This window comes from Pseudophryne corroboree, chromosome 8 (assembly GCF_028390025.1).
Source record: "Pseudophryne corroboree isolate aPseCor3 chromosome 8, aPseCor3.hap2, whole genome shotgun sequence".
Taxonomy (NCBI): Eukaryota; Metazoa; Chordata; class Amphibia; order Anura; family Myobatrachidae; genus Pseudophryne; species Pseudophryne corroboree.
The window spans coordinates 304841101-304862455 of record NC_086451.1 but is presented as its reverse complement, the minus strand read 5'-3'; the positions used below and the strand labels follow the sequence as shown (position 1 = coordinate 304862455).

Sequence of the window (21355 nt, the reverse complement as noted above, 5' to 3'; positions counted from 1 at the left end):
TCTCCCATTTCCTATAGGTATTGGAACTGCATTTCATAGGAATACTAGCTTAGGAGGTAGGACTGTCAGCATGGGTCACAAATTTGTCATTTAATACTCCATGTTTACAGAACCATCAAATTTAAGGAAGTAAAAGGTATGTATATTGCAGGCATATTGGTTATTTTATTTGGGATATTTTACATTGCTCAACTCTTACCCTAAAAGGAAGCTGTCATATATGTTATGCATACCTCCCAGCATGACCCTCTCCAGGAGGGACAGAATGCTCTGCTCCTGGACTTCCCTCTTAATTTATGATTGCCCTTACCTGTAGTGAAACACCTTTCTTGTCCATTAACCTGTTCAACACAGATGTCGGCAATCGTAAATTGAGAGAGAAGTCCAGAAGCAAAGCATTCTGTCCCTCCTAGAGAGGGTCATGTTGGGAGGTATGGTTATGGTTACCTGTATTGTATTCCCTGTACTATAATGAGACAAGCCTTGGGAAAGAAAGCTATTTGTAACATAGATCATATTAAGGTGATTATTTGTAGCCTGTTGCAGCGATGAAAGCGGTAACTTCTTGGTTCTGACTTGGGGGGTAATTCCAAGTTGATCGCAGCAGGAAATTTTGTAGCAGTTGGGCAAAACCATGTGCAGTGCAGGGGGGGGGGGAAGCAGATATAACATTTGCAGAGAGAATTAGATTTGGGTGGGTTATTTTGTTTCTGTGCAGGGTAAATACTGGCTGCTTTATTTTTACACTGCAATTTAGATTGCAGATTGAACTCACCACACCCAAATCTAACTCTCTCTGCACATGTTATATCTGCCTCCCCTGCAGTGCACATGGTTTTGCCCAACTGCTAACAAAGTTCCTGCTGGGATCAACTCAGAATTACCCCCTTGGTGCAGGATACCGGCCAAACTCAGATTTTTTTTAAAGGGGCCCTCACTTACAAGGCATGTTTTTGCCTTGTAGGTGATTGCTCCTTTAAAAAAGGTTTGCCCGGCATCCCGCACGGTCAGCCAACTGAGGCAGCATTACATACCGCCCTCGGTGTCTTTGCTGCGGCCATATTCACAGTCTAGGCTGCTGGGAAGGAATCTGAATACCCCTATACAGCGATACTTTAGCCTACAGTGGCTAATGCCATCTGAGAAGGATGCTGGTTATCTGTGTCATGCTTGATAAATTGATCCAGAACAGAGCTCTCATTGTGAATTATGGAGGTTGCAGTATTCTGCGTTCGTTTGCCATTCCCACACTGTTTGTGACTTGATAAATAGGCCCCTAAGCAAGTAAAATATTATTTGAAAGGACACTTATATGGGATCGCAATTTATCGCCCCCTCCCTTAATAACGCTAGTATAAAAAAAAGTAATTTTCTTTTTATGCTTGTAAAATGAACACAGGCATTCCAGCAGCTTGCAGAACTCTCTGGCATCCCAGTCCAAGCCGGCAGTTGTAGCATATTGATAATTTTGCTAGTTACATGCAATATATTCTTCTAGAGTGGTGTTCATTTTAATGAGTTTGGCTGAGGAGAAGGTGTGAATGATATATTGTGACTTTCATATTTTCTCTCTGCTGCCAGCTAAAAGAAGCTGTCATGTTTGGTGCCAGGAAACAAAGGTATAAATAATGCTGTGGTTGATGGAGGCTCCAATTACACCTCCAGAACAATAACACACACCCTCGTGTGGCTCTAACATATAATTACACAGTCATGAACTTAACTTTCAAAGGGACTGTCCAATCAAGTCTTAGAGACTTTAAATTACCATGTGCTGATGTAATCAGCCTCTAGAGATACCTTAAATTAGTATGTTCAAAAGAAATGCACTCTGTGAGCCCTTAGCACAAACACTCATTTTCTAATCGTGATAGAAATTGCAGGTGTTTCTACCATGCCAGACATGGACATAAATCACATAGAAAGATGCTTATTAAGAACAGGGCTTTTATTCTAATAAGGGACTGGAATTGTAAGCGGTATATTGCAATATGGAGTTTAAAAGTTTAAGCGTGTGTTTTAGGTTAAGGGGGGTATTCCATTAAGTGCAGTTTTTTCGACTGGTTGAAAAAATGGCACTAATTTGACACAGGGTATTTAATTGCAGGCATCTTTGCCCATATTTTTCCTTTTTTTGTCGGATCGGCATTGGCGAAAATTGCCTCCAAAACGGGCGAAAACACCAGCGAATTAGCCAAAACACGTGTATCTGTAGCGAATTCGACAATACACGTGGTTTTCGCCAGTGCCGGATTTTTCGCCCAGTCAAAAAAACGGAATGGGCGTTGAATTGGTTGAATGTAAATTCGACCTAAAAACAGGCGAAAAATTCAAGTTTTTCAACTAGTCAAAGAAACGGCACTAATTGAATACCCACCTAAGAGTCTATTAATTGAATACCCACCTAAGAGTCTTTTGCTGGTGCTTGGACACTGTAGGTTAGATTTTCTGAAATTAAATTTTGGTGTTGCCCACAGCAACCAATCATCCCAGCTACAGGGGCGTGGAGATGCGATTGCGTCATCACTGCCATGCCCCCCACTATACAATGCCCAAATTACCAGCATTGTAAACCAGGGACGGGCTACGATGAGGCAATTGTGCACGAATCATGTCATCACCCATACCACTTTTCCTCTGGCAGCAGGCAGCTGCAGGGATGAGCGGGGGAACGTTTTTGGGGTGCCTGGGTGTAAGCTAGGGGGGAGACTTGCCCACTTTTCTGAGGGGCCGGTAGTGTCCCCCGACTGTTGTGAGCCTCCCGACCATTCAGGGAGAGTTGGCAAGTATGCCTAGATATAATTTCTATATTGCATCCTAGAAAATAATAGAATCTGATTGCTGTAGGCACTAACACTACTTTTCATTTTAAGACGCTTTAATCAATTACCCCTTTAAGTCCAAATTTGCCACTCTCATGTTATGGATTTTTTACATACAAATTTGTCTAATATAAGAAAAAGAAACAAAAACGAAACATTCATCAGAAAATGGAAAGTGTGTAATGTCATTCTATACTGTATATCACTTTATCACGTCAAGAATTGATACAGTCTAAATACATGATGGCTGTGCGGTTAGCATTCACATGTTCAACTCTGACCAGGGTCCTATCTTTGTGGAGATTGTATGTTCTCCCTGTGTCTGCAGGCGCTTGAGTTTCCTCACACTCTCTGAAAACATACCACTGTCGTGAGGGACAAAATGTTTCAAAACTTTTATCCACTAAAAATGCTTTAAACAATATTTTGTTAGTGATTGCAATAGGGAGACTTGTTAAATAGTCTTCCCCAAGCAAATATTGCAGCTGCCAGTGTTATCACCAGCTACAACACTTTGTCAAATCTGTCTCATAGTTTCCTACAACTTACAATTAAAGTATAAATTATGCTTAACAAGCAGAGGCAGAACTCTGGGAGACAACGGAGTCATCTGCCGCCGGGCTCCTGCTCTGAAGGGGGGCACCTCTCCTCCCATTCTGTGACACCACTGAATTAAGTTAATTGATAGCTGTCACTGTCTTTTCAGTGGCCGACTTCCTCACTGGTCCCTGCACCTTACACATCACACCCTTTTTATTATACTGAATATACACATTTTACAAGTGTCATACCCAGGATTAGAAACCACAACCTATTACATTGGAAGCAGACACCTTACTGATGAAGCTGTTTGCTCCTGTATAAGAAATATGAGAATTTTAACTATATGAAGATACTTCTCTGACAATTACACGTAACTTCATGTAGTTAGAATTCTCATGCTTCCTCTACAGGAGCAAATAACTCCATCAGTAAAGTGTCTGCTGTTAGTGTAACAGGTCATGGGTTCTAATCCTGTGTATGACTGCTAAGAAATGTGTCATTTAAAATAAAAGACAATTAAATGTATAAATACAGTATATACATTTTTTCAGAACTCTCCATACACACACACACACACACACACACACACACACACACACACACACGCGCGCACGCACACACACACACACACACACACACACACACACACATACATACATACCTACATTTATCTTAATATAGGAAATAGGGGGGCACCAATATTTATCTTGCCTCCGGGCGACTGTGACAAACTTACGCCACTGTTAACAAGAGTTTAGAAAATAATAATTGCAGATTTGTATTTAGTGGCTGTGCTATAGCACGTTACAGAAGATTGTGCCCATTTCTATTAACTGTGTTTGTGCCATCACAGTACGTATAGTAGCTTAGTATCTCTGAGGGCAAGAATTCTACTACGGGAATTTTCCTATGGACTCGGCCTGCTGTAGACTCCGATGTTTTTGTTTCGATGGTAGTGGTTTTACCTTTCAATGGCAAAGTTATGATGTTTGCCACTATCGAATGGTAATAGTTCAATGGTGATCCGATGGTTGCTTGTTTTTCATTAATCCCTGATGATGGCTCCTTCATGGCTGCTGTATCGGCATAAGATATAAGGGCATCTTCCTCGGTTCATTACTGACTATCTCACACTAAGAAGAGACTCTAAGGGTCATTCCGACACGTTTGCACGCATCGGTTTGTCGCTGCTGTGCGAACGAGTCCGGAATGCGCATGCGCGGCACGTTGCCCAGCAACAGGGGTCGCCGGGTTACGTTGCGTCCTACGAAGGAAGCGGTCGCAGAGCCGACCGCAAAGAAGATTGATAGAAAGAAGGCGTACCTAGGCGGATCCGGACCGTTGGAAACCGTTTTCGGGGAGTGGAGAAGAAAACGCAGGCGTGTCCAGCAGAACGGAGGGCGGATGTCTGACGTCAAAGCCGACTCCAGCATCGCTCAGATCGTCACACAGGGTAAGTATGTCCAGGTCTAGTCTACTTTTGCTTGAAGTTTTTTTTGCTTAGGAGGGCTGCACAAGCGATCGCAGCCCTGCTAAGCTAAAACACACTCCCCCATAGGCGTGGACTAGTTGATCGCAGCAGCAGCCAAAAGTTGCTGGCTGCGATCAACTCGGAATGACCACCTCTGCTCAGTCCCTCCCCTTTCCAGGCTGCTGCTGGGGAACAGGGCATACTAGGCCTGATTCAGGTTTGTTTGTTTGTGTGGCACATTGGGCCTAATTCAGACCTGATTGCAGCAGCACATTTTTTCTCTAATGGACAAAACCATGGGGGTAATTCCAAGTTGATCGCAGCAGGAATTTTGTTAGCAGTTGGGCAAAACCATGTGCACTGCAGGGGAGGAAGATTTAACATGTGCAGAGAGAGTTAGATTTGGGTGTGGTGTGTTCAATCTGCAATCTAATTTGCAGTGTAAAAATAAAGCAGCCAGTATTTACCCTGCACAGAAACAAAATAACCCACCCAAATCTAACTCTTTCTGCACATGTTATATCCGCCTCCCCTGCAGTGCACATGGTTTTGCCCAACTGCTAACAAAATTCCTGCTGCGATCAACTTGGAATTACCCCCATGTGCACTGCAGCTAGGACAGATATAACATTTGCAGAGAGAGTTAGATTTGGGTGGGTTATATTGTTACTGTGCAGGGTAAATACTGGCTGCTTTATTTTTACACTGCAATTTAGATTTCAAATTGAATACACCCCACCCAAATCTATCTCTCTCTGCACATGTTATATCTGCCCCCCTGCAGTGCACATGGGTTTGCCCATCTACTAACAAAGTGTATGCTACGATCAGGTCTGAATTAGGCCCTATATCTGCAGCGATAGCTACTCCAGCCACATCTGATTCAGGTCCATTACTAGCTCTGATTGATTCTCACTGGCTCTGCAATTATACCCCTTTCACACTGCCAATGCCGGATCCCACCCGGGAATTGGAAACGGGTCCTTCCCGGGTGGGATCCGGCATTGGACGCTGCTGCAGGCTTCCGCCGCCTCTCCCTGCTGTAGTAAACGGGTCCCGGGACGCATCGACCCGGGAGCCCGTTTACGCAGCCACTAAACCGGTATTCAACCCGGGTATAACACTGCTTTATTCCCGGGTTGAATTGCCGGGTCAGGCGACCCGGGATTTCGGCCATGCCCCTTTCACACCGCACGCTGACCAGGGTCGATACCGGGTTATTTGTGCGGTGTGAAAGGGGTATAAGTCACTCACAAAACAGATACACAGAGCTCAGGAGTTAGAGACAGAGTGACATCACTGAACATATTATGCCAGCTCAGCAGCAAGAAATAATAATAATAATAATAATAATAATAATAATAATAATAATAGAAAGTGCATAACAACAGTGATGGAGTAGTATATACCAGGAGGGTACTCCCAGGGCTGGGGCAGTATATATAAACCACACACAGTCTGCATTGTTGGCTAGAAATACCGAGCAGGTCCCATTTAGTAGTTTATACTTTACAGCATATAATATTATGATATGCAGTTTCAGACTGGGCTCACAGGGGTGAATGCAGTGGTAAGGTCACATGCCAAGGGGTGTTGCCATCCTCTGTAGGGGGTGTCGCTAGCTAACACAGAGGCTTGGCTAACCATTAGAGAGTGCATTTCTGGTCCCCTTAATAAATATATACAATAATGAATGCATGATAATCTACCAGCCATGCGCTGTAGAAAATACATCATAGTCCTGTGCAGTATAATATAATAATTGAATAATGTATAATTCAAGTGCACAGTCTGAAACCTGATCCCTAGAGGAAGGAGTGGGCCCTTGGGCAGTGGGGCCTACCGGGGGTTTCCCCTGTATCCTGTGGGCCAGTCTGACCCTGATGATATGACACTGCTTCTGTTGGTGATATGATTCCTGGTGCAGTCAGGCCCTGGCAGTGGCAATACTTCCATACCTCCCGACATGACCCTCTCCAGGAGGGACAGAATGCTCTGCTCCTGGACTTTCCTCTTCATTTATGATTGCCATCACCTGTGCTGAAATCCCTTTCTTATCCATTTACCTGTTCAAAACAGGTGCCGGCAATCATACATTAAGAGAAAAGTCCAGAAGCAGAGTATTCTATATACTATACTCCTGTAGAGGGTCATGTTGGAAGGTATGCACTTCAGTCACCAGACATGGTGTGAACAAACTATCACAATGGCATTTCCATTGCATGCTTTAGATACCATCGCATTGCAACCATTTTATGACAGGCTTCCAATGTCCATTACTATTATTGAGGGGCAAGTAGAAGCTGGATCGATGGTGTGTAATGATGCAAAGGTTAAATAGATTACTCATAGTAAAACAGGAGATAAGTGAATATTAATTACATTCAATTAGCCATGGGGTTTGCTAGGGGCGTAGTAAGACCTATGGGGCCTCCCAGTGTGCAGTATTTAGTGTGGGGCTTGGGCTCATCAGTGGTAGCAATGAAGGCAGCATCCCCCCCAAACACACAGTCACCAGCCACCAGCCACCAGCCCTGGGCAGGAGGGTGAGCCTCGGACAAACAGCCGATGAAACCCGAGCTGCGTGCTTCAAACATCCAGTACAGTGCAAAAACCGTGCTTGGGACATCGGACTTAGGACCCTATCAAAAAGGAGAAAGGCCCCATTACTGTCCACCCCTTAAAGCCAGAAGGTCCAATGAGGGCAAAAGAGAATTTTCAGATCCTGCCTTGCCAAAGCTTGGAAGGACACCTTAAATCCTTGACCCTTGGAGCTAAAAGTTTCCTTAGGGGGCAAGGGTCTTCAGGCTTCCCTCTGCCGAAAGGTTTGGGGTTGCCTACTTTCTCCCCAAGGTTGGCCAAACCTTCCCCCTGGGGAACAGATTCTTTGGCAGTCCCCAAAAGAAGAGAGCCTCAGGAGACTAGGGAAGAGGGTATCCCATAAGGGTCTTACCCAAACCCCCACAAAAACGCAACCTACTCTAAAAAAACACACAAAATGGTGAGCTGAAAGGAGCAAACAACATGAAAAAAGTTAAATAATGAGGTGGCCCAGGTGGATCGGGGGCTGGGACAGCTGACTGGGCACCATCAGGCAGCCATGGAGGGAAAGAGCAGCAGTGGTATTCTGACTATAAAGCCGGCCGTGAGCCAATCAGAGTTCGCAGACTGGCAGCCAATCATGAGCTGCCACTCTCAGCCTTGGTGGCAGCAGATGGTATTCTGACTATAGAGCCACTCATGAGCCAATCGGAGTTTGTGGACCAGCAGCCAATCAGGAGCTGCCATTCTCTGTAAGGATGGTAGCAGACTGTCTCCCCTTGATGGCAGACCTAACTACAGGAGGGAGACATTCTTCAAAGGAAGAGAAGTATTACAAAACAAGGACATGCACTGAAACTGGACCGAGGTAGTTTCAGGGGAAACTTGAGAAAATATACTTCAAAGAAAGGGTAGGGGACAAGTGGAATGGCCTCCCACCAGAGGCTAAGAAAGAGTAATTTAAATATGCTTGGAATAGACAAGGATATCCTTACAAAGAAATAATGATCAAATGGGGGGTTTGAAGTAACAAAAGGTTAGAAAACTGCAGACTAGATGGGCCAATTGGTTCTTATCTACCAACAAATTCTGTTTCTAAGAAGGCAGTGCAAACATTATATCATTCCAACCATATATGGCAATACTTGCCTACTTTTGAGAAAGCATTTCAGGGAGATTGTGAAAGTAACACCTACAGCATAAGCGCTGACGTGTACTGCAACATCTGAGAGGTGTGTCATGAAAATGAACTACAAACTTTCGGGCTCATTTACATTTGGATGTAAGATCTACTTGTTGAAGAAAAGACACTGATAATTTCAGGAATTGTTCATGTATACAGTAGTATTGTGTTTTTCAACAGGTTCCATATACTGTAAGTGGCCACAAGAAACCTTATTTAAAATGCATGTAGCCATAGGGATCACTGTGCCTTATAAACAATGCAGGGAAATGGCACTGATGAGCCCATTTGAATGTATATATCTCTGATTTCTTCCCCCCCCCCCCCAAGAGTGTAACAGGTACTTAATAGGGGTAAGGTGCAATCAGGGAGATTGATTGACTATTTAGGGAGTGAGGGAGATTGCTACTATTTCAGGGAGTCTCCTGCAAAATGAGGGAGGGTTGGCAACTATGTATATGGCTAAACTGCTAATTAATTTGCATATACACAAATTGTTTTGTAACATGTGAATCATTAAGCACATGATGGTAAACTAGTCTATATATACCACATGAATGCACTGTACATGTGATAGGGGACCCCATTATTGACTGTCCAGTGTATAAAACTCAGTGAGATCTACATTAGGTCTAGTAATGGCATGACACATACGGGTGGTATTCATGTGACCGCCGGTCACATGATCCCCTCCACCAGCCCGACGGCTCACTATCCCGATGGTCGGCATGCCGACCAACAGGGACTATTTCCACTCGTGGGTGTCCATGACACCCATAGAGTGGGAATAGAACCCGTGGCGACCGCAGGTCGCCACCGAGCCCGCAGCGTGGCGAGCGCAGCGAGCCTGCAAGGGGCTTGCTGCACTCGCCCCTCCCCGCCGGGATCCCGGCATCGGTATGCTGCCGGGATCCCGGCATCGGTAAGCTGACCGGCGGTTTCCTGACCGCCGGTCAGCAGTACTACACCCGACACATACAGTACCATGGTAAAAAAATAATAATAATAATAATAATAATAATAATAAATAAAAAAAATCAACTAATCTAAGCTCTTACTACTGGGATGACTTAATTGTAGGTTATGAATGAATACTGTCACCCCCATGTGTCTGCCCCTCCCCTTTAGAGTGTAAACTCTCACAAGCAGGGCCCTCTCCCCTCATGTGCTTTTCTTTCTCTTACTTATACTATCTTCTAGTCCGTTACTCCCTACAACAGCACCTAACACTTGGTTTCTACCATTTTCTTATTGTTTAATGCTTAAGTGTCTTATCCGCTGATGCAGAAATGTTTATATACCTTGTACTACTATCTTGTCTTGTACTGTAAGTCGCTGGTTTCTTGTTTTGCTCATTTGTTTATGCACTTTGTTAGCTCTGCGGAACATTTGTGGCGTCATCTAAATAAGGAAATAATAATAAATGCTACAGTACCGTTCCAATCAGTGGCAGGAACATTGGGGCAGTTGCATTAAGCCTGGAGAAGGAATAAAGAAGTGATAAACCAGTGATAAGTGCAAAATTATCACACACCAGCCAATCAGCTACTGTAATTTTTCAAATCCGTAATGATTGGCTGGTGCGTTATCATCTTGCACTTATCACTGCTTTATCACTTCTATATCCTTTCTCCAGGCTTCATACATCTGCCCCTGTGTCCATAATGCTAAAGCTATGCTTTCTGCATACAGTGGAAACCCATTGTAAACACTGCACTTTTGTAACTACTGCAGAGTTGGCCAAATATATAGCGTACACATAAGGTGTTGAGAAATTACCATAACAATGAAAGTATTTACAAATGACCTAACCCTGATAGTGAACTACCAAGTTTGCAGTAATTTACCATGTTTATCTCCATCTCCATCTTCTTCTCCTTCCAGATTACATACTAGCAGTCATTTACTGTCACAAGAAACGTTTTATTTTTTGTTGTTACCTACAAGTTGATGTTTGTGCACAGACCCTAAAGATTCCTAGATTCTGTAATAATACTGCAGCTGTAGAAAAAGCACATCTCACCAAATGATGTCAAAATGTAGTACTTGACAGGGCTTTTAGGTTTATAAATAACTGGGACAATTTGCCACACGGATACATCTCTCCCAGTGCTTGAAATCAAGAGCAGTATGCCAAGGCATCATTGTAAGTGATGGAAAGATTTGATTACATATTCATTGTCTCTAAAGATGCATGAAAAGGATTCTGTGTTCTTCCAGAGTATTTTTATCACAATACAATTGCTCTTAACATTTGGGACAACACAGTTCTTGTCATGAGCCGTGAGCAGCCTATTATTACAGCACTCCTAACACAACACTACTTTTTGTCCATAATAGATATATGACTTGAGAGTAAGAATAGCAGTGCGGGGTGGAAGTTTTCTTCTCTATTCCGTTTTCTTTTTGTTCCCTGTGTCCTGCGATGCACCGTTATTATGTAAAACAGATTCTCCTCTTTGTGAGCGGAACATTGGTGCCCAAGGATCTGAGCAAACCCTCATTCTTTATTTAGCTGGCTAGTGTGTCAGGACACCACAAAAGTGATTTTTATTTTAAAGGGAACAGAGACAATATTGATAAGAAAAGTGATAAAAACCCCAAAAGCAACATCAATTGTAAACCAAATCCTGCTTCTCAATCATTCATCTTGTCCCTCTTAAGCACAGAGTTTCCTTACATTGTACCCAAACTCTAGTAACATGTGGCTCTATCAATCCGCCCTTATTGCCCCCACCCCTCTTTCTATTTCACTAATGGATATATTCAGGAGTGCAGAAAGAGGCCTTCCTCTCTTCAACTGCATACACCGTCCAGGATTGCCTTGTTTATAATACAGACTCAATCTGAGTCTGCAATATATACTTGCCAATGAAAGCAGCATTGTAAAAACTAACCCATGTGCTAAGACAACTCCCCACTTCTTGTCTACATAGAGAAACTAATCCATTGCTTATCTTCTCCCATCAGCTCAAGGCATCCTCTGCAAATAGAACCTCCACATATGGAGGTTCCAGGTGCTTGCAGAACTATGAATGCCTCTGATCCCATGGCGTATCTATAATGGGTGCAAGATGTATTGTTCACAGGATACCTGGGTCCAGAGGGACCCACACCGCATCTATGTATAGTTATACTTCCCTCTCTGGAGTCGTGCAACCGCCAGTAGTCTGGAACTGCGGAGCATCAGAAATTACAGGAAAACTGGAATGGCAGCTATTTTCCCAGTGATTTGCGCATGCACAGTATAAAAGTCCCAGGAACAAGGTGTGTCTACAAGTCTACTGTGCTGCCAGAGAGGAGGGGGGTGGCACGTAGCCTACACACAGGCCCTCTCCTCTCTTAAAACGCCCCTGCTTTGAGTACAGAGATACTTAATACATTTATAGTGCTATGACCAGCTTTATAACCAGGGATGCTCAATGCTTTGTAGGTTATGTGCAAGTATGCCAAACACCTTCACTGGTAGAGACAAGAAGGTAGTGTGGATTGGGTCAAGACCTTGGCCCCATTTCTCCTTGGGTCTGGTGAGCTGTGTGTTCACTGCAGTGTTCCTATACTACTGAAAAAATAAATGTAGAAACATCTGACTATAGTAAGACTACAGTGAATTGTGATCTCTGTAAGCAGACTTACAACATCTTAATAGGAACTAGGTACAAAACAGTACTAATTATGTGTGATAGTCCTCTAACAATGTAAGGGTCCGTTTGCATCAGTGTCTAGATGAATACCTCAAAACAGATTTTGCAGGGACTGTGAGCATGGGAAGAAGGCGGGCTGGGCCCCACCCACCATATGCATGACCGCTCCCATGGTGATGTGTGTAAGAGAGGCAGAGCCCTTTAAGCGAGACCTATAAAATTTATTTTAGCTATTGTATATACATTGTAAACTCTTCTTTGGTCTATTTAGTATTGCAAATCTGTTAATCATAGGTTGTAGACATAGGGATCTATGTACTAAGCCTTGAAGAGTGATAAATTAGAAGGAAATAAAGTACCATCCAATCAGCTCCTAACTGTCATTTTTCAAACACATGGGTCTATTTACTAAGTTTTGGCTGGAGATAAAGTACCAGTCAATCAGCTCCTAACTGCCATGTCACAGGCTGTGTTTGAAAAATGACAGGAGATGAGTGGCTGGTACTTTATCTTCATCCACTTTTTCTCCTTCTATGGCTTAGTAAATAAGACCCCAGAGTCTGTGACATGGCAGTTAGGTGTTGATTGGCTGGTACTTTATCTCTGTCCACTTTATCTCTCTCCAAAGCTTAGTACATAGACCCCATTATTTTAGACCGGTTGCATTTTATGACAAGTTATGTCACTTTTTTTTATTATCCTTCCTAATTGTATCACAATACATGTTACCAGTTGCTATAATTTGCCCCAAATAAAATCACATAAAGCCAACTAAGTTGAATTGTACTTACTTCCACTGGGGATCATGTCCCTGTCTGGAACAAAGAGTTTGTATCCATAATGTTTCTCTAGGATATCTGGAAGAATTTCTAGTGCAAACTGTTCCTCCTCTTTGCTTTCATGGTCTAATGAGTCTGGATCCACTTTGGTATATGAAAGATATGCATCATATTCTTTGTTGTCTTAGGAAGAAAACACGACAAAGTTTAGTTCAGTAAGATTAAACAAACCTTTAACAGAATTTACTTGTACATTTTGAAAAATGCATTTATATTATGGGGATGCGGTTATGTTGCCAGTGCCTGGGATCCCGCTAGTCAGCATCACAACGCCAGGATCCCGAGCACTCACAATACTGCCAGCCAGAATCCCAGCTAACAGGGTCCATTCCCACTCGTGGGTGTCCACAACACCCACAGAGTGGGAATAGAACCTGTGACGAGTGCAACAAGCCACCGAGCCCGCAAGGTTGTGCTCGACCCCTGCCGGCAGATCCTGGTGTCGGTATGCTGACCATCGGGGAAGCCGGCTTCCGGCAACGTATATCCAACGCATATTATGTTATACATATATGATCCTGATCCTGTCATTAAGTTTGGTTTCTCTACTTTAAGTTACCTCTCAGAATAACCTTATGTGATAATGGGTATATGAAAGCAATGCTCATGTGATAACGTGATAGTCAAATTTGCAGATGATACCACAGTCGTAGGTCTGATTATCGGTGGGGATGAAGCTAGTTATAGGAAAGAGGTGGAGGTCCTTGTTAGTGGGGAAAAGATAATTAGGGGTCTTTAAATGGCAAGAAAACCGAGGACATAGTAATAGATTTTAGGTAATCTAGTAAAACTACCCCACAGTCTGTTATAGTTGAATGGCGCAGAGGTGAAGATGGTAAACGGGTTTAAGTTTTTAGAAGTCTATCTTACTGATGAGTTACTGTATCACGGCCTTCATGCATTTCATTTGTAGCAAGGAAGGTACAACAACATCTTTTCTGTCTGAGAAGACTGCGGGCAGAGAGCTTACTGAGACGTACGTATTCTTTAGCTTTTTATATTGATACTTGGAGTTTTTGTAAGATCACAAAGTAATTACACTTAATGCTTTTTTAATGCAGCAGTCAGGGCTCTGCCCGGGTAATTTTCTCAGGAGGTGTGCTTACGCCCCCTTAAAGACACAAATGAGAAAAATACTTGTAAAGCCGCACAGGGTGGATACAGCCAGAACAGAGAGGGTTAGCTGGGAGGGGAGGAGGGGGAGGAGGGGGATGGGGGGGGGGGGGGGGTTGCAATAAACAAGAAAAAAGAGGGAGAGCGGAGATCAACAGAAAGATAAAGCAGGGAAGGAGCAGGAGGTATAGGATGGAGGAGAGAGTATATGGGACAAAGGAAGTTGAGGGTAATAATGGAATAATGGTGTTAGGTTGGGGGAGGTGTAATGAGAGTCCTGCATGGAGAAACATGCAGCTGCGGTTGAGCCAGTGTGTGAGTTAAGAATACGACGGACCTGTAAAGCGAGCTCAGCAGAACAATAAGGAACTGGATCAGCCAACGGGCAGGAACGTGGAACGTGTGCCCCCAACTGTCTCAAGATTAGTGCGTGTTTGTGTGAATGTATACGTTGTTTTATTTTTACTTGATCTTATACTATATGTAAATGACACCTCTGTCTCCGTCCTGTATCATCCCACCCTCCACTCTCCGGCCCTGCCCACTCTTTGTTTTTGTGACCTCCCCATAGCCACTCTATCTTGCCCCCTCCTGTGTGTCCCCCTCCCACCTCCCCTGTCACTCTGGCAGAGTGACGGATGACTGGAGGAGGCAGGATAATTTTCACATTTTTGCTATGGAGCCCACAAAGGTCTAGCACACCCCTGGGTAGAACCTTGCAATAATCCTTCTAATGTCTGTTACAGGAAACTCAGCATTCAGGAAGGTAGGAAATGTCCTTTAATTACCCCAGAGAGGTACACTGTGATTATATATGTTTATTCTATATGGATTGCTTAGAGCAATAATTAACTGCAAAAAGTTTCAGTACATTGATTCAATAGATATTGGTCTAATTCAGTGTTTCTCAAACTTTTTGAATCACGGCGCCCTACAGTATCAGAATTTTTATCACAGCACCCCTAGGCCTAAAGTTTTTTACTGAGAAATTTAGAAAGAAAAATGAAATTAAGTAAATTGTGTTTATATGTCATCCTTAGGGTCAGTTATGTGGTGGGGGACAAGATTTGCTTGGGTGGTATTCATGTGACCGGCGGTCGGGAGACCGACGGTCACATGACCTCCACCGACATCCCGCCCCCTCACTATCCCGATGGTTGGCATGCCGACCAACAAGGACTATTTCCACTCGTGGGTGTCCACGACACCCATAGAGTGGGAATAGAACTGAGCCCGCAGCGTGGTGAGCGCAGCGAGCTCGCAAGGGGCTTGCTGCACTCGCCCATCCCTGCCAGGATCCCGGCGTCGGTATGCTGCCGGGATCCCGGTGTCGGTATGCTGACCGGCAGTCTCCTGATCGCCGGTCAGACATACTACACCCGATTTGCTTCTGTTTGTCCACATGTTATGATTGACAGCCACCAGCACTGGTTTTTCCTACTACATTGACCATAAATAATTTTAATTTGTCCTGGACCATTAATCCAAGAAACCCCTGCAAGTGTCCTAAGGCACCCCAAGGTGCCATGGCACACAGTTTGAGAACCACTGGTCTAATTGCATTATATGGATGGTTTGGAGACTGCAATAACTACTGCATGCCTGTATTAATGAAGCCTCTTTCATTGGAAATATACTAATATTGGCTTATGTGCAATGTATTAACAGTAACAGAGATATTAACAGTTTACATATCAATTTAGGAATATACTTTGATCCAAGAAACTTCTATTGGAAATATATTTCATGTTGGATCATGTGCAATGTATGTCTGTTTAGACAGATATTTTATTATTATTTACACAGGTCCGGCCTTGTGAAGTTGCTATTCATATTATTATTGTAGTGTGTAATATTTAATACATTATTGATCTGACTCTCATTGCTTTTTGTGTAAATTAGGGTTATGCTCACCATACAGTACATACAATAATAGTGATTGTCTAATTTGGTCTATTTAAATAAATTGAACAACCATTGTTCAAGTGTAACAGGCCCCATACATAAGTGACAGACTGCCGCAATTCTCCGATCCCCCCAATCCGGAGATTGGAGAAATACACATGTTGGATTTCCCTGATTTGCTGATCCCAACAAAAAAAATATTGGAATTGGTAAATCTGGGATTTTTAATATGTAGAATTTCCACAATTCCCCAATATATTGCCGATCATCAATGCCCGCCTATCAGTGTTTTTGAATGGCGTATCAGGGAATCAGCCGCGCTGATGTCTGACCCAGTTAAGCCTGTCTCACTCAATTGAAATACAGTCTGGCTGGATTAAATTTTATTAATTAAGGCAGAGATTTCAGATGAACATTGACCCACATTGGGGAGTTGTTTTTACTGTATTATAAAAATTGTATCACTTTTATTTATGTCTATTATCAAATACGATTGTTGCAAATAAAATAAATGGTATGTATGACGTGCTTGGAGTAAATCCATCACATGTTACTGCTGCTGTCCGACACGTATCTTCAGATAGTTGCAATTGTGACTGTAAATTGCACCAGTGATTTGCAGAGAACTCTCCATCAGCTACTTAGCTTATAACTACCTTGGAACGAATGGGAAAATGCAGCACAAAGACTCAAGTGATGCTCTTCAAAAGGACTGAAATGGATTAACATAATTAATCCCAACACACAAAATACAAGTATGAATGCAAGTGGGTATAACTACGTAGAATATAATGGGTTTTTATACTTGGATTAAAAGCAGATTCAGTATTTAACACACACATCGGTACAGGCCTTTTTGATAAATTAATTTATTGTAAAACTTTCAAGAGGGTTTGTTAAAAAGGAGAATAAAATCTGCTCTACGCTGAGATATCAAAACAAATAAGTTTTTAGGTGAATTTTCCATATTCCTCCATTCTGTAAAGCATTAAATCGGGATAGCCTATGAGAGTACTGTAAATTTAGCTACAATGTGAGAGGGGCTCGCATGTCTCTTCTGAAGAGCTAGGGTGCCCTTTATACCCCTCAACTCTGCTACACCCATTCACTGCTGCACTGTAATCTAAAGAAGCAAAGATGAGAACATACTGTACTTCCTAAAGGTGCATACGCACGGTGAGATCTTTGCTAATGCCCGATTTTGACTATGCGATTTCCCTTGAACTCCCCCAGAGCCCAGAAGCACCGATTCTGACTATCTGTACTTTCGATTTTGGCTATGTACGATTTTGACTAAGTGCCAATGTCAGTGAATGGCAGGTTTTCGTGTCAAAAATATAAAGATTTGTAGTAGCAGCATCACTGGAATAAGGAAGATTTTCAAGTAAAGTATTAAAAAAACCTCTCCAAAACATAAAGGTACTTCCGCAAAGTACTATTTACTTTACATACTGTGACTGCTCCAGCCACTGGATTATTTTACAGCATGACATAGGTTTGACATTGGTTCAAGAGTTAAGGTGTATACAGTGCATCCGGAAAGTATTCACAGCGCTTTACTTTTCCCACATTTTGTTATGTTATAGCCTTATTCCAAAATGGAATAAATTAATTTTTCCCTCAAAATTCTACACACAATACCCCATAATGACAATGTGAAAAAAGATTTTTTAGATTTTTGCAAATTTATTAAAAACTGCTTCTGTTAGGTGTCTATTCATGAAGCAGTGAAAAGTGCGGAGATGTGAGCCAGTGGAGAAGTTGCATTGAAGTAATATTTATAATTTGCATACTGTACAATTGTAGGGAACGGCTGATTGGTTGCCATGGGCAACATCTTCACAGGTTCACTTCTCCACTGTTTTTACTGCTTCATGAATAGACCCCCCCTCAATCCATACAATAAGAAGGGTTTACTGTGCAAACTATTTACAAACCTATTTTGTTTAAATATGAAATACCTATTTAGGGCCACAGTAAGGAATAATATATATTAATATAATACAATTTCATCCACTAATATTTCAGTCACTTCTGAATAGGATAACATATAAATAAAAGTATTTGAAAGTAGTTTTAATGTTGAGGTAGGCAACCTGTGGCTCTCCAGCTGCTATGGAACTACAAATCCCAGCATGCTGCGACAGGTTGCTCAACCCGGTTATGAAATATACCAAATGCAATTGAAAAAATAAGGAATGATGAAAGGGATGTTCATATAAGTTATATTATCTTGTCAAATTTACAGTAATAAAGCAGTATCCCAGAAGTGACTATTAATGTTATGACAAATAGAACAATTTTCAGAAATGAATAATTAATACATGGTTTATCAACATCTGCCATATCTGTAATGTACACAGCATGATTGTAGCTCAGTGAAAAACAGAGCAATAATAAAATAGTTATATTATGTTAACATTAGCATAGTACACAAAAAATCCTGACATGAAGAGAGACTTGCGGCCCTCCAGCTGCTGTGGAACTACATATCCCAGAATGCACTGCCTCAGTTTTAGCATGCCTTAATAGCAAAACTGTGGCAGGGCATGCTGGGATGTGTACTTCCACCGCAGCTGGAGGGCCGCAGGTTGAAAACCCATGATTGAAAGCGGTGGTTTGGTATTATAACAATATACTTGCCACTCTCTTGGAATGTCTCGGAGACTCACAAAATTTGGAATAGATAGCCCTACCTCATCCTGTCCACCTCTTCAATGCGGTGATTGGGGCAGACCTGCAATGACTCGATTCGCTACACATTTAGCCATCATAGCTTTGTCTCTGGCTACAAAATGCTGTGGATTGCAGAATTATCAGCATGGGTGGGAACGTGAAGTCAATGGCGTCACAAGCTGGGTGTGGGGGATGCGGCCCGCTCCTGGGTGTCATCCTTGGAAGGGGTGACATCAAATAGCCGGTTGTTCTGCAGTGACTGGAGCGTGATATTTTCCTGCAGCACTCGGCGCCTGTCACAGATGAAGAGCTGGCCCAGCACTACACACCCCAGTCTCCAGGAGCAGCCAGAATCTCCGGAGATACTAGACACCCCCCAGAGTGACATAACACGGATCCCGGTTAGCCTACAGCCGATTTTTATTCGCCCAAGCCCCCATTTTGGGCGGTCGCACTTATGCCGCTTGGGAAGTAATGTTGAGTGCCCACCGGGTGCCAACACACCCGGTGACGCCTCTGCGTGAAGTCGCAATTCCTAGTGCCTTGTCCCCCGCCATTGTCTCTGAGAGGATCTGCTTAACTATTTAGAAAATCAAAGGGTACTTCCATCCCAAACTGAAAGTTTAATCCCAAATACAACCCTGTTCCAGAATCTTATGGTGGGTTTACACTTGTAGATATATCTGCAGATCAATGGATCTGCAGATATATCTAAAGCCAGATCGGGTAATGTGTGTTGTTGTGCATACACACTTCCCGATCCGTTGTGACTGACATCACAAACTGGGTGAGCATTTACATGCGCCCGTCCAGTTCAGCCGTCAATCACCGCCGACTGATGCAGCATGTGTACGGGCGGGCTGCTGACCGCCTATACACTCACAACGATGCACCAATATATCTATAGATGTATTATTGGTCATCGTGTGTGCTGCAGGGACAATGCGATATGTCTGTGAAAGACGGCATTCACAGACGTATTGTTGGTACACACTGGCCGGCGGCCAGCAATACAGTATATCGGCTGTTCAATATAACGGCCGATATATCGACCAGTGTGTATCCAACATAATTTACTAGCTCAGTAATTGGTATAGAAAAGTGTACATTCATCTTTCCTAAGCAATCTGGTCATTCAGCCCACTACTTAACCATCCAGATTCTGTTTGGACCAACACATGTGTGGCCAAATTGCTAAATGAATTTATTTGGTAACCAGGTTAAACATATTTGATACAAAAAAAAGGGGGATAGAAAAGAGGACTTTGAAGAACGTAGTGGTGATCTTCGCTATTTACTTCCGGCTTGAAAATATCACATTGAGCTTTCTTGATAAAGCCCCAGTAAAACGCATGTCATGAGCCCATTATAAAGTGGGCCTTTGTGTGCATGGAGGACCCCCGCACCAAGACCCCCATGTCCATATGGGAAATTATCTATCAGGTACTTTCTTTTGATATTTCAGATGTTCTCCTATTAGTTTCTTCCAGATTGTCCCTGCACTGCATTTGGCATCTGGGAGTCTGACAGAGGGCAACATCACTAACAGCAGAAACAGACCTTTATTTTATTGTGTCACACGAAAGGACACTCCTCTCCTGTTCAATGAATTAGTATGACAGGAGAAAGCAGCTTACTATCTAGATAAGTACATGGGTTCAGTTTTTTTTCACACTAATCATCCACAATTTGGGTAACTCTAATCCTCCCCAGACAGTATTGAGGGATGTCTCAGATATCTATAACCAGTGATGTTTGTATTGGACATTACTTTGAGGTTTTTGAAGTGAAACACACTATCTTAGTGTTTTCATTATTCACTGTATTTCGCCAACAGAATCTATATCACTGTGTCTGTTACAGTAGATACCCTCTCACCTCATTCTATACACACTTGTTATACTTGTTTGTCAAGTTTTATTCATTTTAAGATTAGCTTTCCCTTTCAAGTGTGTTCTCCATTGTGAATTATGGCATACTGAATAATATTAGCAATAGTGTTTATAATTGTTTTAGCTGCATATGATTCAGAGACACACTGTAAGTCTCATGAATTTATATTTATTGCTATAATGTGTCAGTGATTTATAATTAAGGGGTACATTTACTAAGTAGTGATAAGGGCGCAGAAGTGAGCCATTGGAGAAGTTGCCCATGGCAACCAATCAGCACTGAAGTAACATTTATAATTTGCATACTATAAAATGATACAGAGCTGCTGATTGGTTGATGGGGACATTTCTCCACTGGGTCACTTCTCCACTCTTATCACTGCTTAATAAATGTACCCCTAAGTTCTAGTTGCTCTACTGATAACATTATTTATGAAAGTTATATTGACTGGGAGTGTGTCCCAATAGGGAATACTTTTCTGTCCCCTTTCTTTTGCTTTAATACTCGTATCTACACCAGGGATCACCTTCCATTGGTTATATAGTTACTCAGAATAATGTATATCAGCACTAGTGAATTTACTTGAGGTGAAATTATCACCATGATTGACCAAGCAATTTGCTGACTATATTAATGCAAACTTTCTGATCTCCGGTGCAATTAAACCATTCCCCTACCCCATCATCTTATTACATCTAAACACATTTAATGTCTGCATAAGGACC

The 21355-nt window shown here is 42.5% G+C and overlaps 1 protein-coding gene across 2 annotated transcripts in view; it reads right to left on the bottom strand.

The window, feature by feature from the left end:
* Nucleotides 1-21355, bottom strand: part of IL1RAPL2 (interleukin 1 receptor accessory protein like 2) — a 1679520-nt gene that overhangs the window by 10595 nt on the left and 1647570 nt on the right. For both annotated transcript variants that reach the window (XM_063937358.1, XM_063937357.1), the window contains exon 10: nt 12996-13166. In XM_063937358.1, the coding sequence (XP_063793428.1) occupies nt 12996-13166 (171 nt within the window). The remainder of the gene's footprint in view (nt 1-12995; nt 13167-21355) is intronic.